Source organism: Pelobates fuscus, chromosome 12 (assembly GCF_036172605.1).
Source record: "Pelobates fuscus isolate aPelFus1 chromosome 12, aPelFus1.pri, whole genome shotgun sequence".
Taxonomy (NCBI): Eukaryota; Metazoa; Chordata; class Amphibia; order Anura; family Pelobatidae; genus Pelobates; species Pelobates fuscus.
In genome coordinates, this window is record NC_086328.1 from 132,333,684 (window position 1) to 132,352,021 (window position 18,338).

At 37.9% G+C, this 18,338-nt stretch overlaps 1 protein-coding gene across 1 annotated transcript in view; it reads right to left on the reverse strand.

Moving 5' to 3' along the window:
- Positions 1 to 17,894, reverse strand: part of METTL15 (methyltransferase 15, mitochondrial 12S rRNA N4-cytidine) — a 189,892-nt gene extending 171,998 nt beyond the window's left edge. The window contains exons 1-2 of the mRNA XM_063438580.1: positions 17,804 to 17,894; positions 8,235 to 8,440 (exon numbers count right to left, since the gene is read on the reverse strand). Of these exons, the coding sequence (XP_063294650.1) occupies positions 8,235 to 8,429 (195 nt within the window). The 5' untranslated portion in view covers positions 8,430 to 8,440; positions 17,804 to 17,894. The remainder of the gene's footprint in view (positions 1 to 8,234; positions 8,441 to 17,803) is intronic.
- Positions 17,895 to 18,338: the final 444 nt, after the last annotated feature.

An 18,338-nucleotide genomic window follows, 5' to 3' on the forward strand; every position in this document is an offset into this window, starting at 1 on the left:
CTAATAATAATCTGAAAATACATATTAAATATGTATACAAGTGGGTAAATAAATAAATGAAGGTAAATACTGGCTAGTTCTAAATAAAAGAATAGATGAAATAATCAAGTTTGAATGGTACTAGCTGATTTAACATATAAAATATAACATTTTGTAATAGTGCAAATTGGGAGAAATAAAATGAGTATATAGACATCACTTAAATAAACTTAATAAAACCAAAAAGCAATAGAGATATTTTAAGACACATTATATGTAATAGATGGATAAAAAAATAGAATAATTAAGATGAAATAAAATAAAATAAAATAGAATAAAATAATATAATGAGACACTTGTCAAAGAGTAACTAGTAGTGGAAGCTCTACATTTTAGGCTTTCATTAAGGTGCATATACACATTTTGGCATGTATATTAATGGTATACATATAAGCGATAATGCAGTCAGGCTGGGGGTATCCCAGACTATAATGCCGTAGGTGACAGCTATGAGTTGGATAGCCCCAGACTGACTGCATAAAACCATACATAATAAAATTACATTAATTAAAAACCAATCATATTATTATAAAAAACCAATCATATTATTATAAAAAATTAAATAGATCAAAGTCAGCGTTTAAGCCTTGGGGGGTTAGAGTTTGTAAATTGAACACCCACTCCATTTCTGATCTCCCTAAGATATTTTTTATGTTGCCCCCTCTCCAGGGCAATTTACATTTTTTGATACCTATACATTTTAAAAATGTGGGATCCCGATTATGTCTAATAAAGTGCTTTGACACGGAGTGATTAGGGTATCCATTTTTTATATTCCGGCAATGCTCCGCTAATCTGGTTTTTAGACATCTGGTGGTCATACCTACATATTGGAGGCCACATGGGCACTCCAATAGATAGATGACGTTGGTGGTGTTACAACCGATAAAATCTTTAATAGTATAGTTTTTGTTGGTGATATTGGATTTAAAATTAGTAACTTTACAGTGTGTGGAGGGAGCAGTGCTCTTACACACAATGCATCTTTTGCATTTGTAAAATCCTGTAGCTCCATCTAAAAAGGTGTGTGGTGGATTTTTTATTTCCTTAGTGTAGTTTTCAGTTAAAATGGATCTAAAATTTGGTGCACCTCTAAAAACAATTTTCGGTTGTATTGGTAAAATTTCTTTCAGGAGATCATCCTGTCTTAAAAGATGCCAATGTTTTTTGATTGTTTTTTTGATAAAACCATTTTTGTTATTATAATTAAAAATTATAGGAAGGGTGGGGGCTTCTGTGTTGTTTTTATCCTTATAGGTGAGGAGGCTCTCTCTAGGTTTTTCTTTTACTGATAATATAGTGTTGTCCAGTTTTGTTGGTGAGTAGTTTTTTTCTATAAATTGTTTTTTTAAAACCAATGATTGTTCGTTAAAATCATTAATGTGGGAACAGTTTCGGCGTATTCTTAAAAACTGGCTTTTCGGTGCACTCTCCAGCCATGGTTTGTAGTGGCAACTGGTGTGGTCAATTGCCGTGTTAGTGCATACTTTTTTAAAAAATGTTTTAGTGTGTATTGTACCTTCTTGGATAAAAATGCTTAGGTCTAGAAAATTAATTGTCTCTTTACTGTATTCACATGTTAAAACTATCCCTTTGTCGTTGGAATTAAGGTGTGATATAAAAGAGTTAAGTGAGTCCTCCGTGCCCTTCCATATAAAAAATAAATCATCAATGTATCTAAAATAGGAGACTAGGTTTTGCTCCCAGGCATGCCGTCCCCAGATGGCGCTGGATTCCCAGTCAGCCATAAAGAGGTTGGCATAACTGGGAGCAAACCTAGTCCCCATAGCTGTTCCCCTTTTCTGAAGATAAAAAGAATCATAAAACCAAAAGTAATTGTTAGTTAAAATGATATCTATACCTTCTACAATAAAATTAATCTGAGAGTCTGGAATTCTTTTTTCGTTAGATAGTATTGTTTTGACAGCATTGCATCCAAGTTGGTGGGGGATAATGGTATACAAGGAGGTGACATCACAAGTGACGAGTGTAAAATCTGGTTCCCAACAAAAACCATTTAAAAATCTCAGTAGTGACATTGAGTCCTTCAAATAAGATTTCATAAGTTTTACCGCTGGTTGTAATAGGGTATCTATATATTGGGATAAATTGCATAACGGGGAGTTGATCCCAGACACAATGGGTCTGCCGGGGGGGTGTTGAGCGTCTTTGTGTATTTTTGGTAAAAAATAAATTACTGGGATTTTAGGATTTTTTACAAACAGGTAATCAAATTCTTTTTTATTCAGAATATTTTCATCTAATCCTTTTTGTAGAAAGGTAATTATTTTTTGCTGTATGGATGATGTGGGATCCCTCGATAATTTCTCATATATAGCAGTATCGTTTAGTTGTTTATAAGCTTCATTAATATACATTGAACTCGATTGGACAACTAGACCCCCACCCTTGTCTGCAGGTTTGATAACAATGTCTTTGTCTTGTTGCAATTGTTTGATAGCTCTTTTTTCTAGTGCATTTAGGTTCTGTGCATCATATTTGTTGTATTTGATTTTGTTAAAATCTCTTAGTACTGATTTCTCAAACATCACTAGTGGGGCTGATTTAAAATGATAGGGATAAAAAGTAGATTTTGGTTTGAGGTCCGTGTTAATGTAAGCAGATTGCTCGGTGGGGGTAGGGGGAGGGAGGGATGAGGGGGTAGGGGGATTGGTTGCTAAGTTTTGCGCATTAAAAAATCTCTTAAGTGTAGCTTTACGTACGAATTTATTGACATCTAAAAATGCTTCAAAAGGTTTAAAAGAATTTGTTGGGGCATATTTTAGTCCTTTGCTTAAAACTGAAATCTGTGCTGGGGACGGCATGCCTGGGAGCAAAACCTAGTCTCCTATTTTAGATACATTGATGATTTATTTTTTATATGGAAGGGCACGGAGGACTCACTTAACTCTTTTATATCACACCTTAATTCCAACGACAAAGGGATAGTTTTAACATGTGAAGACAGTAAAGAGACAATTAATTTTCTAGACCTAAGCATTTTTATCCAAGAAGGTACAATACACACTAAAACATTTTTTTAAAAAGTATGCACTAACACGGCAATTGACCACACCAGTTGCCACTACAAACCATGGCTGGAGAGTGCACCGAAAAGCCAGTTTTTAAGAATACGCCGAAACTGTTCCCACATTAATGATTTTAACGAACAATCATTGGTTTTAAAAAAACAATTTATAGAAAAAAACTACTCACCAACAAAACTGGACAACACTATATTATCAGTAAAAGAAAAACCTAGAGAGAGCCTCCTCACCTATAAGGATAAAAACAACACAGAAGCCCCCACCCTTCCTATAATTTTTAATTATAATAACAAAAATGGTTTTATCAAAAAAACAATCAAAAAACATTGGCATCTTTTAAGACAGGATGATCTCCTGAAAGAAATTTTACCAATACAACCGAAAATTGTTTTTAGAGGTGCACCAAATTTTAGATCCATTTTAACTGAAAACTACACTAAGGAAATAAAAAATCCACCACACACCTTTTTAGATGGAGCTACAGGATTTTACAAATGCAAAAGATGCATTGTGTGTAAGAGCACTGCTCCCTCCACACACTGTAAAGTTACTAATTTTAAATCCAATATCACCAACAAAAACTATACTATTTAAGATTTTATCGGTTGTAACACCACCAACGTCATCTATCTATTGGAGTGCCCATGTGGCCTCCAATATGTAGGTATGACCACCAGATGTCTAAAAACCAGATTAGCGGAGCATTGCCGGAATATAAAAAATGGATACCCTAATCACTCCGTGTCAAAGCACTTTATTAGACATAATCGGGATCCCAAATTTTTAAAATGTATAGGTATCAAAAAATGTAAATTGCCCTGGAGAGGGGGCAACATAAAAAATATCTTAGGGAGATCAGAAATGGAGTGGGTGTTCAATTTACAAACTCTAACCCCCCAAGGCTTAAACGCTGACTTTGATCTATTTAATTTTTTATAATAATATGATTGGTTTTTTATAATAATATGATTGTTTTTTAATTAATGTCATTTTATTATGTATGGTTTTATGCAGTCAGTCTGGGGCTATCCAACTCATAGCTGTCACCTACGGCATTATAGTCTGGGATACCCCCAGCCTGACTGCATTATCGCTTATATGTATACCATTAATATACATGCCAAAATGTGTATATGCACCTTAATGAAAGCCTAAAATGTAGAGCTTCCACTACTAGTTACTCTTTGACAAGTGTCTCATTATATTATTTTATTCTATTTTATTTTATTTTATTTCATCTTAATTATTCTATTTTTTTATCCATCTATTACATATAATGTGTCTTAAAATATCTCTATTGCTTTTTGGTTTTATTAAGTTTATTTAAGTGATGTCTATATACTCATTTTATTTCTCCCAATTTGCACTATTACAAAATGTTATATTTTATATGTTAAATCAGCTAGTACCATTCAAACTTGATTATTTCATCTATTCTTTTATTTAGAACTAGCCAGTATTTACCTTCATTTATTTATTTACCCACTTGTATACATATTTAATATGTATTTTCAGATTATTATTAGTTTATACTGATTTATGATCGAAAGGGCGCACTAAACTACATTTCCCATGCGCCCTTTCGCCGATCTGCCGATCACGTGACCCACGTGCCCTCCTCCTATTGGCCGCGGGTCACATGATGTTTTACCATCCGCCCCTCTTGTAATGGACGTCAGCATTTCCCACTCTGTAGAAGCCGATCACGTGACCGACGCACTACATTACCCATGGTGCCGTGCGGGTCACGTGACGTGCGATTTTTACAACTTTCATTTTCTAAAGTTCTAAACCTCGTTTTTAAAAAATAACGATCGGATATGACTTAAACAAATGTTTTATAAAAGATACACCCCTTTGGTTTAAAATTTTAAACTCAATTTTAAATCTGTTTCTAAATGTACAGTGTATGATTCTGATTGGCCACCTAACTATGATGTCATCTTGGCGCCATTTTTTAAAGTACTAGTGTACCTATATAAACTATTCTTGTGCCAGGTTATATGTTAAACCATTTTGATAAAGCCCCAGCGGTGAAACGCGTTATGGTTATTTTATATTGTGTTTTAAATAATAAATGACTTTTTGGTTAGATATATGCACCATTATCATTTTTTATACACAACTATAATTTTTACTATCTTTCCTGGCATTTTTATACTATATATCCTGAAGTGGGGATTATACTACTAACGCTATCCAAAAAGTGCAGTGAGACCTGCACTCCTTTTGTGAGTATATTTTATCTTATTTTATTCATCACTCAAAATACCATCAGAGAGCACTATCTGCTGTTTTTATCTTCTTCTCCTGCAAGTTGGACCAAACCCCTGAAGGACAAGCATCAACAAATCCTGTAAGCGGGGATTATTCCGCTGTATGCCTACAAACCCAGAGCTGGCTATAGCTCATCTAAATGTGAGTGAAATACTTAAGATTTTATACTACTACGTTTTACTGTAATACACTCCGCACGATTGGTCCTCTTTTCTTGTGTCTTCCATATTACGAGACGGTGTGAACCATAACAACAAGAGAAGCCACCCCCACAGCGGAATTAGAGACTAAAAACCATTTGATCTTCAGACACACATTGGAACTTTTTTATTATTATTATTATTTTTATTGTTGTATAGTTTTTACTGGTTATATATTCTTAACATTGGCGCAACCTTTCTCTGTTTTCTACTTTGTATTCTTTGTATAGAGGGTTAGAGGGTTACCCTCTATAAGGTCGCTGCCTGTTCAATATATTATTAGCGCTAACCTACACCCCTTTTTCTTTTACCAAATCTGTAAGATGTTTGTATCAGCAGGTCTAAGGTTTTACATTGCAGGGTTAAAAGGACAGGACCAATGCCCCCAGAACACTTCATTACTGCTCATTTAAACACTGCTAGTGCTAGTTTACACACTTGCAAATAGGATTTGACCTCCAGTTTAGTTTCAGAATTTGTATACCAAATCCCAAAATTATAACATTATTAAAATTTAAGGATTTATATAGTGTAAGGAATAAAAACTTGTATTCCTAACACTATAGTGCCATTTGGTCGTCCCCCCCTGCCGCTGCCAATAAAGGGTTTAAAAAAATCAAAACACCCGATTTACTTTACTCACCCGATTCCAGCGCCGATCTCCTTTGGAACTGGGTCGGCGCTCCGCCATGCTCTGATGCCATGCGACAGGGGAGCCTGATGTGCATGCATCTGGAAAGCAGAAGCCCTCCCCATAGGAACGCAACAATGCTTCAATTCCTATGGGAATTTCTCTGACGCTAGATGTCCTCATGCAGAGTGTAAGGACGTCCAATGTCAGTTAGGTGACCAAAAGTCTGTTATGATTCAGGAAGTGCCTCTAGTGGCTGTCTGAATTGCATTCACTGGAGGCAGTCTTAGTCCTGCAAGGTAATCATTGCAGTTTCTCTAAAACTGCAATGATTTACATTGCAGGACTAAGGGGTAAGGGACACTGCACCCAGACCACTTCAATGAGCTAAAGTGGTCTGCAAGCCTATAGTGTCCCTTTAAGTTATTATGATCCCAGGAAATCCCTGGCACTGACTTACCTTTTACTCTCAAATGGTTCAACCCCAAAGTGTTCTCTTCAACACCGTTTAGTTCGGTCCTTTCGTGTCTATGAAATTTTTCAAACAGAAAGCCTTGGACAGGGGCGTCACTGATTGGCTGAGGGTATGATCTAATGCTGTAAGCCACACAGTATCTCCCTAGTCATAAATAGAGTTTGAGAAAATGAGATACATTTCTCAGGCTAGGAGAGGAGAGTAGGAAAAATACCTAAATAGGTAAAATAGATAAAACAGTAAAACACAAACACAAAAGGAGTGCGAAGAGAAGTCAAAATAGTCTCAAATAAAAGTGCCACAAAGTGGTTATGGTCCGGATGAAAAAGTGCAGCAGTTTATTAGTATAGTCTGATGGTACAGTCAAATACAAGAATGGTGGACATACAATGTATCAGTACAGTAGGGTAACACTCTTGCTATATAGAAGGAACAGGTAGGCACACGACATAACTGCCGATAATACTATAGTATCTAGACTAAGCAGTAAAGATACAGACTCTTCTCCGGTATATAATATAAAGACCACTACAATAGGTCAAAGCAGTAAATCCAGGTATCTTCATCCTAAAAGAAACAAACACAGAGACATAGTGTTCTCTGGAAACTTTAATCTGGATAAATGGTTAAAAACACTTACAGAAGTGCCAGGAAGATCAGTAGATCTCTTGATATCTTGATATCTAAACATTAAAAAACACTGTTTACTAAATATACCTCAATGAAAACACGCATGTGTGTAATTATGCATCTTTTTCTTTGGGGGTATATTGAAAAACTTCTTGCAAAAGCTGCCAGATCTCTTGTCTGCAGCTTTGGAAGTCTCCCCTCCCCCCCCCTTCTAACCCCGCCCAGACATTCTGTATCTGTCCAATCACAGACTTCCCAATGGAGCTCAATGAGAAGTCTTTGCATGGCAGGTGCTCTGGGCAATTGTCTGCATCCTAAACGTACCAGGAAGAAACATGATGGCTTGTCGGATTTTTAACACACAAATATCAAATAATAATAATAACAATAAGTATACAATATAGAAGAATAGTTATGTAGACAGAGGTTTTATTTTGTAGATGCAATAATGGAATAGCACGATCTGTACTTTGAAATCAAGCTTGATACAAAATATAAATGCGTATACACACTCACGGTGTAGAAAAAAAAAAATTTGTGAACTTAGGGAAACTGATTCTGATGTCATCATGTCAGGGGTGTAACAAGCTTAATTTATAAAAGTGCCAAATTCCATTGTGTAAAATGAAAAAAGGAGGGGGCACATTTCACAAATAAAACATTTCAACAAGCTAAAGTATTTTAGGGGTATGGAGTGTACCTTTAACCCCTTAAGGACCAAACTTCTAGAATAAAAGGGAATCATGACATGTCACACATGTCATGTGTCCTTAAGGGGTTAAGAAACTGTATATTCAGCACAAGCTTTTTTAAATTCTTTGGGCCCTTCTTTGGACCACAACCTTACTACATATTTATCATACGTAGCCAACAAGAAAAGATATAGAATGCTAAAATGTTTGTCTCAATTATTATGGATTCTAATGAGAACTTACTTGTCCTTGTTGTGGCTTCAAAGACTCAATGACTTCGTCAACCATTACAGGCACATGCAGTGGTTTCCAGTCATTTGTGTCTGATGGTTGTGATGTATGCTGGATATAGCTAACTGTTCCAGTGGCCCTCAACGTACATCTATACAGGTTGTTGTAGTTTCTGAAGATGCTATGCCTGAGTAAGGATTGCATCATGATGGTGATGTCTAGAACGAAAGAAACATCAAATTCAGAATTAAAACACATGTCCAAGTGCTAAATCTGACAATGATCGAGGACATTCCAAGTCATCCTTCAACACCTTACTTATTATATCCACCTGCTACAGCTTGATTGTGGCAGAATAGCAATTTAGAATAGAATGTTCAAATGTAACATGTAAAAAAGATGTAAAATTATTTCTGGAACCTATGGGCTGCAAATGGGGATGTAAGTGAATAGCCTTTCACAGAACCAACTGCTGGTATGAATTGGTATAGCTAGAAGGAAGTGTGTAACATATGCCTCAGCCACACCTCCAGAAGGGGCAGGGCTCTGGGAAGCCTCATTTAGTGTTATACTGCTTGAAATGGTTTAACACTGAATGGAGGGGGATGCACTATAACCAATTCAATGAGATGAAATGGGTGTAGTTTTTAGTGTCCCTCTAAGTGTCTCCCTTTTGGTAGATCACAATATAGTTTGTATATTTTTTTCCTAATCACCACAATTGCCATGTCTGGTTCTAGTTAAGTGATAACCACGAGACATCTGAAGCAATTACCCTTTGCTTAACCAAGGCATCTGATACCGGAGCTAAACATGTATAATTTATTCTTATTTGTATTTATTATTTTTCTAATCCTTTCATTTTCTCCCTTGTCATTGCACTACAGATTAACATTCCTCTTTTGTAATAAATATTGAAAATTCTAAATTAATCCAGTCTAATAACATGTAATTCTAACGTAAAATCCCAGTAGCAATCTACTCTTCGTGACAATCCTTGTTAATTATTCAGCTCTAAGGACATTGGCTTTAACACCCACTCGATATGAATAGGTTAAAAAAAAATAATCAGAATGGAAGGGGAAAAAAAACCTAATAAATTAAATTACCAAAGAAAAGTTAACAGAAGAAATTCAATTATACATTTTCTATTAGGATTTAACAGTAGACAGTGAGTCATCTTTCTCGCTTTCATTTCAGAATAAGTGGCTAGGGAATATGCATATACTTATTTTAAAGCAATATTAGGACTTGGTAATAATAGATAATTACGGTTAACCCTCGGAGGTTACATTACAAGTTAACAAAAATTAAAACGAAAAGAATGATATGTTGGGTGCTCGGAGTTTTGGTATTTTGCGTTTCATAAAATGAGCAACATATCTGCTATGGTTTGAATTATTTGACATACAGCGTTCCGTGGCAGGTAAGTCATTTACACTTCAGTAGAACATTCACTCCTTCAGAGAGGCACGAACTCAGTAATGAAACGAGTCCCTGATCACACATGAATCTGCACACACTTTGACAATACATGCAGGATTTAAAGGATGAAATTAGCCAGTTCCAGAAAGAGCTGTGAAACTAAAAATACTCTTCCTCACTACAATTGTGATATTTTCTGTATATGAAATATAGCCCTTTATTACAGGATTTAAGTTGTAACATACCCACCAAGAATCCCATAATTTTTGGAACAGTCCCAATATGGATGGTCCAGGGAACCAGCTGAATAAATATACTGTGCAATCATCTATGATCTTCCCCCAGATGCCAACTATGATGAGATTGGCAAAGGTGCTGCATACATCCCTGCCTAATTCTCAAGAGAACTTCATCCACAAAATGCAAATATGGAAAAGTCTCACTTATATCCCATGACAAAACTGGGTAATTTGGGAACCATATTGTCAGGATACACTAAATGCCCAACATCCAGAACCTAAGTAAAAAATAAAGGAACCCTAAGGAGTATTACTGGACCTTAGAATGGCCGGATTTAACATATAAAAAGAAAAGTACAGAATGTACATAAATGGTAGGCAAGCCATAGGTCAAGGAATAATGACGTCAGAATAGTCAAGTAAGAAGCCAAAGTCAAAATACACAAAAAACAATACCATAAACACGCTCTCGGATAACCACAATGGAAACCACGACAGGGCACAGAGAAATCAAAAAAGGTTTAAATAGCCTAAAGATACTCTATGATTGCCTGCAGGGGAGCATGTGTGATGTCACACACACGTTCCCAGTGGTCAGGGATGAAGGGGTTAACTTGGAGCCTTAAGAGGCTCTGAATTGCAGCGGACGGCATCTCTAATAATTTTAGCCCGGCCGCAGCATGCAGGGAGAAGCACCGGTCAGGACCAAGAACGTGCTCGGAGTGAGACCGATTGGTGCCGCAGGAGTCAGGTAAATGTAAACCGACAGCGCTCCCATTTCCATGTAGAAAAGCTGCCTCAATGAGATGCGCCTGTCAGGTTGAGACCGCTTTCTGACAGGAGCGGACCCGGCGGGTGTCGTGACATATACTACGTAAATTCCAACATTTTCAGACGAACAAAGAGGGACGCTGTAATTACAGGGTGTGGCCAGGGGCAAGGCTTTTCTAAGAAATTTGAGGTGACTTATTGGTGACAATTCATGCAATTAAAATGTAAGTTAGATCAATAACAATGTATCTTATTTACACAGACTGATTTCTAAACACATGTATTGTAATTTAAGGACATATTATCGGGAGTATTATTGCTGATGAGCTCTGGTACTAAAACACAAACAATACAGAGCTCCCAGAAAAGAGGTTACATTGGGATAGAAAAAAGGAACAGAGGGATTTAGGTAACAAAATAGGGACTGTCCCTCCTAAATAGGGACACTTAGGAGGAATTAAAGGGAAACTCCAGTGCCAGAAAAACGATCTGTTTTTCTGGCACTGGAGGGTCCCTCTCCCTCCCACCCCCCAATCCCCGGTTACTGAAGGGGTGAAAACCCCTTCAGTGACTTACCTGTGACAGCGGCGATGTCCCTCGCCGCTGTCTCCGCCTCCGCAACGCTCCTCCTTGTGTTTGCGTTGGCTGGTGGGCGAGTCTGATCTCGCCCACCGGCCGCGGAGACCTAATGCGCATGCGCGGAAATGCCGCGCATGCGCAGAAATGCCGCGCATGCGCATTACGTCTCCCCATAGGAAAGCATTGAAAAATCATTTCAATGCTTTCCTATGGGGTTTTGAGCGACGCTGGAGGTCCTCACACAGCGTGAGGACGTCCAGCGACGCCCTAGTACAGGTTTCCTGTGCTAGAACCCAGGAAGTGACCTCTAGTGGCTGTCTAGTAGACAGCCACTAGAGGTGGAGTTAACCCTGCAATGTAATTATTGCAGTTTATGAAAAACTGCAATAATTACACTTGCAGGGTTAAGGGTAGTGGGAGTTGGCACCCAGACCACTCCAATGAGCAGAAGTGGTCTGGGTGCCTGGAGTGTCCCTTTAAAGGACCACTCTAGGCACCCAGACCACTTCAGCTTAATGAAGTGGTCTGGGTGCCAGGTCCAGCTAGGGTTAACTAATTGTTTTATAAACATAGCAGTTTCAGAGAAACTGCTATGTTTATCAATTAGTTAAGCCTTCCCCCTAATCCTCTAGTGGCTGTCTCACTGACAGCCGCTAGAGGCGCTTGCGTGATTCTCACTGTGAAAATCACAGTGAGAGCACGCAAGCGTCCATAGGAAAGCATTATGAATGCTTTCCTATGTGACCGGCTGAATGCGCGCGCAGCTCTTGCCGCGCGTGCGCATTCAGCCGACGGGGAGGATCGGAGGCGGAGAGGAGGAGGAGAGCTCCCCGCCCAGCGCTGGAAAAAGGTAAGTTTTTACCCCTTTCCCCTTTCCAGAGCCGGGTGGGAGTGGGTCCCTGAGGGTGGGGGCACCCTCAGGGCACTTTAGTGCCAGGAAAACGAGTATGCTTTCCTGGCACTAGAGTGGTCCTTTAAGCTATTTCTTAGAGGGCTGGCTGTTTGAGTGGATTTTCTTTCTTCCTCACCCTTTCTATCTAAAATATACTCAAATATATTAACAATAGATCTGATATTTCATCTCATTTACACCATCATAAAGACAAGTGTGCAAGTCATTAAAAATGGCAATCCATCTTTTTACTGAAGTGGTTATGGTACAAATACTCTATCCTACAGCTTTGTCTTTACAAATGTTTCATTGCAGATATAAACACATTTTATTCTATGTTTTATGCTGCCTTCAGACCTCTATAATATTATCACGCTAGTTGGCAATATCAGTCCATGCACCTTTTTCATTTGGTGTCAGTACACATAGCAGGCTAACCCCAGACCCCTAGGAAGGACTGCCAATGACTGAGTGAGTTACACATTGATAAAGAAAAAACATAAATTGGTTTTGGTTTGTGAGGTTAGAAGAAAGAAAATACAAGTCACTTTGTTGTATTAAAACGAGTGTAACAACTTGTCCAACACTGCTGATCTACAACTCCTATTATGCTCAGTAATGTTCTGGTCCAAGCTTGTATGAGTTCAAAAATAAGAGATAGTAAGACAACACTTGCTAAACAGCTCCCGTAAAATACAATTCTAATCACCTTCATCTACTGGTTTGATGAGTCTGATATGAATTTTAATCCACAATAGCTTGATAGCTTGAATTACCATTTTAATGGACACGTAAACAATTATTAAACACCGTAAATACAGTCCTAAAGTAAAATTTGTATTTATTTTAACAAATCCCTAAATCTCAAATGAACCACTCATCATCTTCATAAGCTGCACCTAACGAAACGTACGTTTTTAGGGAATAGGAAATATATATATATTTTTTTTTTAGTACAACATTTTTTTTCCATGATTAAATGCGTTACAATATATGCATACTGCCATGGAGTACACCAGTAAATGCATAGGCAAATACATATAGACAATATCCTTAATATACGGTAGCTTTGTTAGTGTTTCTACGATTCAGTACTTTATATGATAGAAGGGACACATAATGTGCAACATCTACTCGAAAGCAAAAATGGATCCAACAAAATAATGCACTGATTCTCCCTGAGAGCGATCCAGAGGTGTTCTGTTATTTTTATTATTGCATGGAAAATAGATCTGAGATTCCATCCACAATGAAGTAAAACTGGATTAAATTAAGGTTACAGAATACGTGGAAATCTTAGTAAGAATGCTGCATAAAAGAGTCCATCTAAGGGCAGAGCCCAAATCACTTTAATATTCATTTCTGAATTGGGATTTTGTACATTACACTTCTTGTACCTCCCTCATAACTCAATGTATCACTCAGACACCAAACATCCCGTCAATGGGGCCAGACAACATTTTTAGAGGTTTACTTCTTTCTCCCACGTTTTCAGTATCCCAATAACGTGTGTTTTTAAGAAATACAATTATTAGAAGGTAGAATTTCTACATTGTTAGTGTGCTCGTTGTTAGAAAACACACATACAGGGGTATTCACCAACTTGAGAATTCAAGGTGAATTTAAAGGGACACTAAGGGGCAATGAAGGATCTCATAATAGAGATTAGACATGGGTGAGATTCAGACCTGGATTCATGTCTCAGGCGCTTGTATTCACTTTAGTATCCCCTACCTTCCCATAACAGTAATCCAGTAAGAAAAAACAACTAAAAGAACGAATCTAAATAAGGGAATGTCCATATACAATGGTAAATATACAAATAAAAGTGCTTAATGTGTACTGCCAACTACTTCTGGCATAGCTGGCTAAACCAGCCCAAATGTCTCAAAGGCCAAAGTGCATCTAAGGAGTGAAAATGAATTAAAATAAATAGGGGGTCATATTGCACCTATTGTGTACCCTTTACGATACCCAAGCACAGACTTGAAAAAAAATAAAAAACATTTATTCCACTAAGTTTCCCCCATAGTTTATTGGGGGATCATTTTCTCAGATACTTTGCCCAAAATCTTGATAGCCTGTTCTCAGATAAAACCAACTCACTATAATGAAATGAAAAGACCCCCTACAGAGCAAGGACGTCCAGTCATCTCCTATAATTAACTACCAGCCACAGGTGATCAGAATATTCTGGGAAATACAATGTCAGAGCAGTTTGGGGTCTACAGTTGAACCGTCATATGCTTTAAGATAGCACCTATTACCAGAAACAAAGAGTATATACAGTACATGAATCACCAGTCACGAAAAACATATGCATACACCTGTGCGTTCTGAAGCCCACTCAAGTAATCATTATTATGAGAAATATCAGAACACGCTGTGAAAGTAAATGAAAGATGGGAATATAATTCAGCTATATCACACACTGCTGCTGGCAAAAACATTTGAGACAATTACATTCCTCGGCAGTGCGATTAGCTTTCACCGATGAGTCTATCAATTAAATGATGTGGTATGAATCAAAGTAGCACCCCAATAATTTTCACAAGTCAAGCAGGTACATTGTTCTTACTGTTCAGCAGACAATTCTAAGCACACCACCCCCTACTTGGGTGATGGAAGTTTGGGAAGCCAGGAGAGTAGTGTTAAACATGATATGTAAGTATGCTCAAGAGAGCCGGAGGCCAATAAAACTGCATGTGCATACAGTGCTCTGGAAATGGTTAGATATAAACAAAATATTGCAAATGTGGAGATGCATTCAACGATTTGTTGGTGTATTCATAATTGTGGACTTTTTATGCTATCCCAAGGAAGAGGGAGATCAATGAAATAACCTGGAATGTTAAGCCAGAACCAAAAATGATAATGACCAAGAAAGCCATGGTCTTACAGATCCATGTATGTGCTTTATTCCATAACATAGGAAGATGGCATTTGTAAAATAAAACTGCTGACACATTACTGCCATATAATACATTCAATCACAATAAATAAAGTGCACAGTTATGGGTACGTGATGGCAGTAAATGCTGTGAAAACGCCTGAGTGGAATCCCCAAACACCACTCCAATAGGATCGTAAATTATACAACAACAGGTGGAGCATCTATAACATATCTAAGCATGTAGCCAAATCCACACATATGGCTCACATGTGAAGCGCAGTGGGACTCTTTTCAGGATGTCCCTCAGGAAGCACCTCTAGCAGTCATCTGAGGCGTGGCCAGTGGAGGTGATCCTAGGCTGTAATGTAAACACTGCATTTTCTCTAAAAAGCCTGAAGGGAATGATTCTTCTCACCAGAACAAATACAATAAGCTGTAGTTGTTCTGCTGACTGTAGTGTCCCTTTAACCCCACCTTTAGAGGATGTCTAGAAGAAAGCCACTAGAGGGACTTCCAGGTCGTTGGGGCGACTTTTGGTCGCCTGACGCTGCACAACCTCAACCTCATCCAGAGTCACCCAAAACCCCATAGGATAGCATTTTACAATTATGCATTATAAAATGCTTTCCTATCCTATGGGGCTGTCCTAATGCACTTGTGGCACTTGCCGCAAATGCACATTAGGTACCCGATATTGGCCAACGTCGGGGAAAGATAATCCATAGTGGAGCCTGACCCAGCGCTGATGGGGATGGGGATGGGGAGGGGGGGGGGTGAGGGAACCATAGGGAGCTCTAGTGCTAGGAATACACGTTTGTAAAAAAAAATCAAACAAAAACAAAACCTTGAATCATAACCAAAAATAAGAGGATACAAGTGTTCAGAGAAAACCCAGATCCAGTATTAGAATACAAAAAAGAGAGTGGTGACAAGTTGCAATGTACTTGTTATGTCTTGTCATGTTTTGTCTTAAGGTAGCTAGCAGCGGTGTTACTTTGCTTACCTGGTCCACAATGTGACTTCTATTTGTCATGCTTTATGCTGTTTGCTTTATCCTTTTTGTTATTGTTATTTATGATTACTTTGTCATTGAAAATTCCCAACTATTTCAATTTGAAATTCCAATACAATCAAAATATATCGTAAAAAAAGTTGTGATTTATTGGTCTTATGGTCAAGCCTCAATCTGACAAAAGTCCATAAAAGGCAGAGTGACAGCATCAACTTTTATCAATTCCCGAAGGGGTCATTGGTGATAGCTCTGGAAATCAAGCATTATTTTGTGCACTGTGAGATTTGGTCTATGGAGAACCTCACAGGATCCTCCGTTGACCCGTGTGCTGAGCTCTCACACATTTGCAGGGGTACAGCAGAGACCTGCTGGCAGGTGAATCATTAGTGGCAGAAAAACGAAGATGATGGAGGCTGTGAGGACAGCCTTTAGTAAGTATAAACTTTTCAGCTTACTACTCCGGGCCACCAAATCCTGTCCGAAGTTCTTTGCAAAATATACAAAGATCCTGCCCAAAGGTGACAGAGCAACTTTAACACAATAGTCTAGGCACCATAACCACTACATTTAGGTCAGCTTCAGTCAATGAATGACTTTAAAATAAGTTGTTACTAATAACCCATAATAATTTTGCTGGAGATGGTGCCTTCACGATGATGTCGCAGGATGCAGAATGGGTAACAGAACAATGGGAGTCTTGGTGCTGATAAACAAGGTAATTAAAAAAAATAAAAGTAAAAAAAAATCAGATTTTTAGTTTGCAAAATTGGGGGGACCCTGAATCTAAATAGAGAATAGGTAGTAACTAGGGCACTGTATCATTAGGATTACAGATTTGTATTCCTAATGCTATAGTGTTTCTTTATACACTCAAAGTCATCCAACTTTGAGCATCAACGAAAGGGGGGTGCAGTTAAAGGTGAGTTCTATTTACCTGAACCTGGCCTTTTGCGGGCATGGCCATGTTCTTCTGGCAGGTGCTCTTCAGCACCAGGTGCCACGTCATTGCTGTACTCTCGCGCATGCATGAGAGTACAACATTGAGGTCTATGGAGGATGGCGCGAGACCCTTCATTAACAGAGCCAATTCCCTGCAGCTGTCACTGGTGATGGCAGTGGGGATAGACACTCCCAGACAGCGATAGCTCCACCCATTGTCAAGAAGTGTCATGCGCAGGAAATATTCAGAGACAAAGTAGTTCCTACTGTCTCATATCTCTTGACTGGGTTGGAAAATTAGAGAAATTCAAAATGTCTATTTTATAACGACTCTACCTGTATAATTTTAAAAAAAAATTATCTTTATGAAATACAAACTTTTAAAGAGGGGTTGACAGTCCTTCCGCTTTCAAACAGGGAAAATGAAAGCACCACAGTATGAATAACATGATCATTTTATCACACATTAAAGTAATCAGCTTTGCACATGGGGGTCTTTACCTAAACAGCATGTTGTGATCATTTTAGAACCACAGCAGAAATATTATATTAAAACTAGTTCTGCTGCAAATACTGCTATTTTAATTTCAAAAAATAAACAGTGAGTCAATTGCCATTTAATCACAACTCATTCAACATATTCAGTGCTTAAACTTCAGAAATGAGTTTAGAGAGAGAGTCCCACACATTGTGCTGTTTATTCACATTTTGGTTTAAATCATATTTCATTTCCACATCCTGCATTTAAAGCATGTATCAATTCTGCATATACATAGTATCAGAACGTGGAATGTTGGTGGGAAGGGTTAATTCATGACACTATTCACTTACTATGACATTAGACAGCTGGCTGAATGTGCATTCAATGGCTCCATAGGACCAGGGCAGGAAGCACAGGACCTCACATGGAGCTGGAGACACGTTCACTGCTATAATAGCTCGGCAGAAACAAGCAGCTGTCACAAAGAGTTCCGTGTCTCTGTGCCCTGCACACTGTTACAATGTGTCTGCTCACATCTTGGTAAACCCTCAGGACAGCTTGCTCTTTCACCTTCTGTTTAGAGCAGGCTGCTAACCTGTCTTGACTGGGTTAAGCATTACAGCAACAAGGTTCAGATTTTTATTTTTGTTTTGTTATAGGATATATGACAAGAGAAATCCCCTCATGTTATATTAATCATAATATTGATTTCACTAAAAATAATTCATAAACAAACACTCATAGTTGTGTGTTTTTTGTGTGTTTTTTTTTTTTTTTTTTTTTGCATTGAGCAATCCAAATGTATTTACAGGTATTTAATGGCAAATAGATCTATATGAGAAATTGCAAAAAATAAATAGCACCAGCATAATGAAACTCATAAAA